Source organism: Hemibagrus wyckioides, linkage group LG08 (genome assembly GCF_019097595.1).
Source record: "Hemibagrus wyckioides isolate EC202008001 linkage group LG08, SWU_Hwy_1.0, whole genome shotgun sequence".
In the NCBI taxonomy this organism is placed as follows: Eukaryota; Metazoa; Chordata; class Actinopteri; order Siluriformes; family Bagridae; genus Hemibagrus; species Hemibagrus wyckioides.
This window is the reverse complement of record NC_080717.1, coordinates 24,124,376-24,134,375: the sequence shown is the minus strand read 5'-3', so window position 1 is coordinate 24,134,375 and position 10,000 is coordinate 24,124,376. Positions and strand designations below refer to the sequence as shown.

General features: G+C 42.1%; 1 protein-coding gene across 9 annotated transcripts in view; it reads right to left on the bottom strand.

Annotated features, from left to right (window-relative positions):
• akap13 (A-kinase anchoring protein 13) overlaps nt 1-10,000 on the bottom strand; it is a 91,131-nt gene that overhangs the window by 52,517 nt on the left and 28,614 nt on the right. For 8 of the 9 annotated variants that reach the window (XM_058397468.1, XM_058397465.1, XM_058397467.1 and 5 more), the window contains 3 exons: nt 7,479-7,662; nt 4,984-5,176; nt 739-4,081 (listed from right to left, as the gene is read on the bottom strand). In XM_058397468.1, the coding sequence (XP_058253451.1) occupies nt 739-4,081; nt 4,984-5,176; nt 7,479-7,662 (3,720 nt within the window). Of the gene's footprint in view, nt 1-738; nt 4,082-4,983; nt 5,177-7,478; nt 7,663-8,677; nt 9,204-10,000 lie in introns of those variants that run through there. The other variant, XM_058397475.1, reaches the window with a different exon arrangement.

Below are 10,000 nucleotides of genomic sequence, written 5' to 3'. Positions count from 1 at the left end.
CAATACTATTAAACATTATATGTAGCATTAAAATGCCTTCGAGCATCATGGTGGGATATTTCAGTTTGATATGGCCCCGCCCCCATTTCATTACTCCTCTAATTATATAAAAATGTCCAATGATGAAAACTGGAGCTTAAAATAACATCCCATAATGTCGGTATGTTTGTTAAAATTGAGGTAAGTGTTATGTTAAAAATATAATGAATGCCATGTTAAATATAAACATTAGCTCTAAAGATAAACGGAATGTTCTATGAGGAGTGTGCATTGTGTAATTGTGTGACTCAGAGCTTCATCAACATCTCCGCTATTAAAGTAAAACGTTTCTATCTGGTGTCTATCGGAAACAGACCCCAGCTGGGCCTCGATGAAACGATGGACGTCTGAACACGCTGCACTGAAAATAGAAATAAATGAAGAATAAACAATCGCTATTCTTCGGAGCTGCCTTCTGAGCGGGCGTGATAACGGATCTCCACGTCTCAGCTCTACACCAATCACACCAAACAAAGAGCTCTGTTCTAAACACACACCTGCTCTTTACGGTTAGTCTGAGACACGACGCTGTCGAGGAGAATGTAAATGAACCTATGGGGAACGTGAGGGAATGGAGACGGCCAGATGCGGGCTGATGAATGACATCATCAGTCTGGAGACACCAGTGAGAATGGAGCACAAAACAATAGGACAAAATCTCTACTTTCTTACATGAACTAATACACAATATCTTCTCACCTGCTACTTGTTCCTCCTTTGGTTCCTCTCCACATTCCTCCTCCATGTGACTCTTCTCCTCCTCCATGGTTCCACTTTTATTAACACCAACACTGTCCAAAGGTGGCAAGTCCCGGATCAAACCACTATCCACTTCTATAGCGGAGCCGCCATCCGTTTCTATACCAGTACCACTGTCCAGATCCACTGGCTGGTCGGAGATCTTGAGTGAGCCTGAGGAGGAAACGTTCTCCAAAGCTAAACCAGAGTCACTACAGGAAACAAGAGGGTCCAGAACTGCATGCTCATGCTGAATTGGAGCTTCAGAAAAACATTCATCCTTTTTAGAGCTCAAGACCTCAGGTGAAGGGTCCAGAGACGTCCTGAGGTCTTCCTCACAGGTTGTCTCCTCAAGCTGGGTGTGATCAGGTGTTTCTCCGATGCTCTGCTCGAAAGCTGTGATCTCAGGTTGCTGATCACAAACCGTTTCTGCAATAGTCACCTCAAGGTGTGGCCTCTGAATGCTGCTCTCTGACGCTGTGACCTCAAGGGGTTTGCCGTGACCTTTGGGGTCTTGAGATGTTCCATTGTCGTTCTTCTCACAGATCATCGCTTGAGGTTGTAGGTCTAGAACGTTTTCCTCAACGGTGTTGACCTCAGGACAGGGGCCAGTTGTTTCCTCAGAGGACGTGGTAAGATCATGATTGGGTTCTAGAGATGTTTCTCTAACGTTCTCCTCTGGGGTCATGACCTCAAGTTGTTGGTGTAGAACAATTTCTTCAGAGCTGTTAACCTCAGGAAGTGTGTCACAAGACGTTTCTCCGATTGCCTCCTCAGAAGTCGTAAGAGGATCATGATGGGATTCCAGACTTTCATTAATGCTCTCTCCAAAGGCTGTGACCTTGTGTTCAGGGTCATGGGAGTCATTTGTGCTCTTCTCAAGTTGTTGGACTTGGATGCTTTCTTTAGAGCTGGTGGCCTCCAGAAGTGGACCAAGTGACCCTTCTCCAGTCACCTCCACAGAGGATGTGAAATCAAGATTGGAGCTCAGAAATGTTCCTATAATGCTCTCCTCTGAGATCATGACATTAAGTTGTTGGTCTTGAACGCTTTCCTCAGAGATTTTAACCTCAGAAAGTGGATCAAGAGATGTTTCTACAACTGTCTCTTCAGAGGATGTGATGAGATCATGAGACGTTTCACTAATGCTCTCCACAAAAGTCCCAATCACAGGTTGTTCTAGGATGTTTTCCTCAAAGTTGCTAACTACTAGATTTGGGCCAAAAGATGTTTCTACACATGTCTCTGTCAAGGTTATGATCTCAGTCTGTGTGTTTTCAGATGTTTTGTTGGTGTCCTCAAAGGTTATGACCTCAGAATGTGAGTCAGTGATGTTCTGAGAGACAGAAGTGGACACAGATAATGTTTCACATGGCAGTGACAAAATTTCTGGATTCTCACCAAGCTGTGTAGGCATCTTCATACACTCCTCCTGAACATCCTTTGATTCTAGAGGTTGATCATTTTGTGTTTCAAGACCTACAGTGTATGTAATTGCTGCTGTTCCTTGAAGGTTCTCCTTTAATGCAGAATCACAGGAAGGTGCTGCAGACATATTGCTCACCATCTGTGATGTTTCTGATTTCTCCAACGTCTCAACCTTCACTGGTTCTAACTTCATAACCTCCTCCTTGGTCTCCTCTGTCTCTGAAGAAAGTGTAGTGGAGGTTTCTGTATCAGCATGTGCACTTGTTTCTATTTTTTCGTTGATCATTGATGTTGTGCTTTCGACCTGAGGATCAAGTGGACTTCCTCTGATGGTCAGTTTGGAGAAGGAACCACAAAGAACTGTTACTGGTGACTTTTTAGAGCTTTCACACATCTCAAGCAGTTCTGTATCCACATTCACACCCTCCTCAACGGTCTCTTGAGAACCTGTAGTACTGCCAAGTTCCAGAGAATCTGAACATGTTGCTTCAATGGAACCACTGGTACTGATAAAGCCATCTACTGAGAAAAACTCACAGGGTGACTCTGGAGGTGTTTGAAATGCTAGCGGCTCCGTTTCAAGCTTTAATTTTAAAACACTTCCTGTTTCTTCAGGGTTGGAATCAGATACCAGTGATCCTGAAGGAACTGTTGAAATTTGGTCCAAAAAGAGCAGCAGACTCTGTGATATTTCCCGATCTTGGTCCATGGCATCCATGATCGGGTCACAATGCTCCTGAAATGGTGAAATCTGAGAAGTTTCTTCCAATATTTCTGGAGATATGACAGATTGAATATGATTTTCAGATCCTGCTGAAGAACTTTCTTCTGTCTCAGGAAGTAACTTCTGATCAACACGGGTTTCTCCACCACTTTCCTCATGCATGAGAGAAACGTCTAGCTCTAGTTTGTCAGGTTGTGAGGGTGCAACAGTGACATCACAAGGTGGAGGATCTTTTACAGAATCTGATCTTACCTGCTCCGAGCAATCGGACGCCGTTTCTGGAGTTGCGTCCATTTGGTGTCCTGCGGCTGCATCAAGCAGCTGTTCGACATCCGGAGCCGGCTCGAGACGTACGTTGTGGACGGGGCCTGGAGCCATGTTGGGTCTGAAACTTCGAGAATCCAAATCTTCACCGATGTCTTGTGAAGCCGGTGTTGTGCTGCCGGTGGACTCGTGTATCCGTTCGCTGGCGTTTCCTGTTTCCTGGATCTCCTTCCCGTTTTCCGAGGCATTAACGTCCAAATTTAAGTAAAAACGCGAGTGTGTCTCCTCATCCTTTTGTCCATAGGATTGCCGCGTATCCCTGCTCGGCAAACTGGTTTCCTGCTCCCCTTCCCTTTCCTCTGGTAAGTCCCCTCTCTCCTTGTTCTTTTCTTCTTTCTCGGGGAGGAGTCCCTGGGTTTGACCCATCGTTCCCTCCTGCGTGTTGCCAGATTGGACTTTATTGTGCGTCTTGGACTCGGACGCAGCGTCACTCCTCGGTGTACGAGGCGTCTCCCTAATTACACTCAGCTTGCTATCTACTTCCTCCTGCTGCTGTTCTCCACAGGAAGCAGCGCTGACAGCTGCACAGTTCTCCAGCTTCCCCACACACACTCCCTCACCCTCTAACCCCACAGTCCCATTCCCAGAATCCAAGGCTCCACTGGACGCTGGCGCTTCACCCTCCTGTGATTGGACACCACCATTCGGCCACTGAGCGTGCTCGCAGTTCTCTTCGTCGGCTTTGATGTCAACTTCCTGATGCTCGCACGCAGGTGGTTTATGGAGGGAGGTGTCTTCAGAGGGAGTCACTGCAGACGACTGCAACTCGCCAACGAAATCCCGGCTCAGGATCAGCGGGAAGGACTGACGCTGCTTCCGAGATACTGCCTGAAGACACAGAGACAAAGAATTATCACTGTGTAGATTTAAATAAAGTTTTGGTAATTTATTTTTCTAATTTATTTTTCTACAAAACAACTCATTGACTGTAAAAACTTTGTGATGTGTGACAGCGTAGGTATGAGAAAAAAAACGCTCCTCCATCTGATCATTTGTTTAATTATGAGGTCTCTAAAAGTTTTATATATATATATATATATATATATTGTGATTAGATTCTGTGCTGGAGAGTGAAATACAAAACAAGAAACAATCAAGCTGACTGAACTTTAACACACACACACACACTTTCACATTAACACACACACACACACTAACACACAAAGGTAAACAGAGTGAATGTATATACTTCTGATCACTGATGGAAAGGAAAAACAATGAAGAGATGAAAGACTTAATTAAAATACAGAATGTTAAAGATTTAACTGATATAATAATAATAATAATAATAATAATAATAATAATAATAATAATAATAATAATAACAATAATTAAATGATTAAAACTGGAATAACAATGCACATATTTCACTGACACATTCTCAACCAATCAGCAACAAGCAACGCTGATAAACCCACTGAGTGATGAGGCATTCTGTACAGCTGGAAGTTCTGGGTGCCAAAACTTTTGCTACAGTCAGAAAGGAAAGAATAGAAAGCAGGAAAGAAAAAGAGTTTGTTGAGAGAGAGAAATATTAGGTGTTGCATGACTGACACACACACACACACAAAGGTATCTATTCCCGGGGCTGATATCCGCCTCCTGCAGAGCATAAACCCACAGAAACGAGGCGATGACTCACAGCTGCCTATCAGATCTCCATCACAATCTCCCGCACACTTCATGCTCACTTTATAACACTTGACTTTATGTTATTAACAGGTTATTACCGTGCTGTGGCGGTGAGAGAGGGCGTAGCGGCGCAGCTCCTCCACGTCTCGCTGCAGGTCTGGAGGATCTCCGTCTGCCTCTGTCTCCACAGTCAGAGAGAAGGTGTTCAGCCTCGGGTGGTGCAGGAACGCTCGGCCTGCTGGGTAACGCCGCCTGGGAGCCTTTGTCTCAAGGTGTGGAGATTTCTCAAGCCTGACACACACACACACACACACACACACACACACACACACACACAACGCCCAGGTGATTCAGAGGCACCACACCTTCAACACCTACACAAAGCCACACCTCTCCCTCTCATAACACACTCCCCATCAGTCACAGCAGCCTCAAAACACACACATGCACATGCGCAGACACACACACACAGCTGTGTTCACCTGGAGAGAGTGTAAATCACACAGTGACTGCTTTTTAATTTAGCGATCCTGCTGCAACCCTGAAGACAGAAGTGTGTGAGTGTGTGTGTGTGTGTTACGTGTTGTATCACACACACCACATGTTTAAATACTGAGCATGTTTAAACCAGAAAACCGGTTTCAGTGCACAATGGCTAAAAACACTTCTGCTAAGGGAACGCAGAGAAAGAACAAAAACGTGAAAGAAAGAAAGAAAGAAAGAAAGAAAGAAAGAAAGAAAGAAAGAAAGAAAGAAAGAAAGAAAGAAAGAAAGAAAGAAAGAAAGAAAGAAAGAAAGAAAGAAAGAAAGAAAGAAAGAAAGAAAGAAAGAAAGAAAGAAAGAAAGAAAGAAAGAAAGAAAGAAAGAAAGTAAAAAATTAAACAAAATAAACAAATAAACAAACTTAAATTCTGCCATTTAAGGCCTTAACTTGATCAAAAATTTTTTTTTTTCCTTTAAACAAAAAAAAATTACTACAATTATTTATTCTTATTATTTTTATTATTTGGAGAAAAAAAACATACCAGACATCCAGCCATTTAAAGTTTCACCTTGATGACATGTTTTTTATTTTTGGAATTCAGACGTCTCAGTAACTGTCGCTAAAATAAAATCAAACACGGAAATATCTGAGGTAAAATTACACTCTGAGGGAAGTTAGTCACATTCCTAAACCCAAGCAATGTGGATCAGCTTCCTGTTTTATGGCTTTTTCGGGGAGAACAAGACGAGTTAGCTGTGGGCAAACTGCCAAATTAGCGCTAATTGCTAATCTGTACACTGGAGCAAACCAGTGTAACACAACGGCTAGTGTTAGCATCACAAAGACCATTTAAGCGAGATCAAAATTAGTCACAGTCACAGTAACTAAATCACACACCACAAAGCATGCCTTACACAAGGACACTGACTCAGACACACCTACTAAAACAGACAGCAAAATACACACAGCGTAACTGAACATATACACACATAGAAAACACACACCCACAGACAAATAACCGATCATCCGTGTCTTTATTCTGAAACCTCTCACAGCCACAGAGCACCTCCCTGATTATCTCACCCACACATACACACACACACATATCCTTTTAAAATGGACAGAAACACAGCAACTGTTGCTGCTGAATAAAATAAAACAGGTTGCATGTATAAGCAAATACACACACACACACACACACTCCCTCTAAGAAAAACCCACTTCCGGTCACAAATAACCGAAATGGTAAGGCTAATGGATATGACCTAGCTAGACAAGGTTAGCTAACGCAGCATGTTGCTAACAGCTCAGTCGTGTGTTTTTAGTGTAAATATTTAAACACCATGAAGAGCATTGCTCAGGACCGGTGCTGATCAAATACCACTTTAGTGTTAGATTCAGAATGAAATTAAATACTTTGGACATTATATTATTATTAACCACAGAACAAACCAAACGACTCAGTAACTGATACTGAACCATTCAGCTAAACGACTCAGTGCCTCAGTAACCGATACTGAACCATTCAGCTAAACGACTCAGTGCCTCAGTAACCGATACTGAATCATTCAGCTAAACAACTCCATGCCTCCGTAACAAATACTGAATCATTCACCTAAACGACTCAGTGCCTCAGTCAGTAACCGATACTGAATCATTCAGCTAAACGACTCCGTGCCTCAGTAACCGATACTGAATCATTCAGCTAAACAACTCTCTGCATCAGTAACTGATACTGAATCATTCAGCTAAACGACTCTGTGCCTCAGTAACCGATACAGAATCATTCAGCTAAATGACTCAGTGCTTCAGTAACCAATACTGAACCATTCGCCTAAATAACTCATTGCCTCAGTAACCCATGCTGAATCAATCACCTAATTGACTCAGTGCCTCAGTGATGAAGAATCAACCAAAACGACTCTTACAGAAAGACTGAATCATTCCTGAGAACTAAGATTGTGTGCGCGTGTACTGTGAGTGTGTGTACTGTGAGAGCATACTCTGAGACTGCACTACAAAAGTGTGTACTGTGAGTGTGTGCAAGTGAGCAGACTATAAAAAAAATGTAGTGTGTGTGTGTGTGTGTGTGTGTGCGCACACGCTCACTCTGAGAGCAGGTGTTGTAGCTGTGTGTGTCCTCTGCTCTGAGCCACTCGGGCAGGTGTGTGTCCGTGTTTGTTGACCAGCTGCAGGGCGTCTCGTCCCCCAGGCTGCTGCAGGAGGAACAGGGCCACTCTCCGGAGACCGCGACGAGCCGCAAAATGCAGCAACGTCTCATGAGGACTGAAATCTGACAAGAAAAAACATTGAATCCTATTAAATCGATCCCAATTTTACAGTAAGAAATAACACACAAGCCCCGATAATAACACAACATATAAAATAACACAACACACATTTGTGTCTGAGGCACAGCAGCATCAAGAAAGCATTCAAAATAAATAGAGGGATCTTCAGGAAAGAAAAGCAGCAGATGGAAATTTTCTCTTTGTAGAAATCTCTCTGAAAAATAAAAAACTCTTGGCTGAGATCATCGTCATGTGGGGAAAGGACGTCTGCTAACGGTGAAAAAAAAAACACACACACACACCACCTGAGTCCATAAACACACCACCTGAGTCCAAGACTGTAACATTCTTCAGGTCGAAAGAAATAAAATGAAATAAAATGGATAATAAATTTGTTTAAAATATCAAGACCTTATTTCCAGAAGATCAGGAATCTTTCGAAAAAACATTTCTCAGAACCTCAGGATCCCAGAAGTTCTTCAGAAATGTTCTTCAAAAATGTTTATTTGTGCGTTTCTAACTAGAAATGCTTTGGTTTATGAAAAGCTCTACACGGTTTTCAGGCAGAGTTTTGGGAACACAGGTTTTTCAGGAACCTTTAAAGAACCCTAGGAAAATTTTGTCAGGAACATTGGGGACTTCATGGTGTGAAATCTGAGAAGTTTTATGTTTTTCAGTACATAAAGATCTGAAGAATCCCAGAATTTTTTTATTTATTTATTTATTTTTTTTAAACTTTGCATCCTTTTCGGGCAGTCAAACCCATTTTTCAGGAAGCCAGGACCTTTTCCAGGAACCCTGGAACTCATAACCCTTTTTAAAAAAACTGAGGAATCTTCTTTTAATGTCAAAGACAATATTTCAGAAACACAGCAGTGTGGAAAATGTTAAATAAGCTTTATATATATATATATATATATATATATATATATATATATATATATATATATATATATATAAAATACAACATTAAATATACATTAAAATATAATGAACATTTATCAGGAAACCAGGAACCTTTTTGGAGACCCGGGAACATCAGAAACCAGGATCCTGGGAGTGTTTTCAGAACCACTGAGCCAAAGGAACTCTCTTCAGTCTTTCTCAGGAAGCTAGAAAACTAGGAACCTTTTGAGGAACTCAAAAAGCATTAAAATTAAACCATCAGGAACTTTAAAACAGATCCGAAAACCATTTTTCTGCCAAATCTTTTCAGGAACTAAGGAACTAAAAATCATAGGAACGTGTTCAGCTTCCCAGAAACTGTGAGAAAAACTGGAAAGTTTTTAGAGGCTCAACAGATTTTCAGGAAATCAAACATTTTTCGAAAGCCGGGACTCTTTTCCGAAACCCAGGACCCTGCGCCAATTCGAGTTCCTGTGGCAGAGTTCTAGTAGATTTTTGAGTTCCTGTTCCAAAGTCTGTTCTTTTCTGCAGACGTCTAAGTCTAAAAACCTGGTTATATGGTTCTACAGTGCTGAAAACGTTTAAAGAAGAAAAGTACATTACAAAAGAGAAGTAAAAGAATAAAATCAGTACAAAATAGAAAAGCAAACTTTAGTGTGTATTGCTGAGCAGCTCGAGCAGGAACTCGTCCAGGAACTGTGGAGATCTTGTTCAGGTTTGATCCACATCCAGCTTCGAGAAGTTCCACAATCAGCACCATCACCAACATAACACTCACGTTCCTGCTGCGTCCGCGAGCTGCTACGTCACCGACACTGAGCACGAGGTAAGTGTTAATGCCGAGCGTTAATTAAATAATGAAGGTTCATTTGAAAACACTGCACCTCTTCACGTCTCGGTGTGATTTGTTTACTCCTCTTGAACTCCACACGCGGTCAGAACAGCTGGCGTAAAAGCCACAAACAGAGCAACACGTCTGATAACACGGGGACTCTGCACGCTAAGCCCCTCCCCACTGACCCTCTGAACATCACAGCTCCACCAATCAGAGGGAAGAGAACAGACGAGGCTTTGAGAAGAGCCTCTTTGACCCTGGCGAGGGTCGACCGAATAAATCATTTACACGTGACCAAAGAAAAATGTTTATTTTAGGATGAGGAAAAGGACACAATGTGTTCTCAAACCCAGACAAATTCAAACTGTTTACCGCAGTATTGAGACATATTACTGAGAGACAGTCAGACAGACAGAAAAATACAAAAGGGAATAAAGAGAAAAATAGTGCAGCAGATGTAAATGAGAAAACAGACAGACAGACTGATACACAAAGAGACAAAAAAAGTATAAAAATAGATTTAAAAAAAAAAAAAACAGACACAGAGGTGGAGAGAGACAGACAGACAACAGAGACAGAGAGACAGAGAGAGAGAGAGA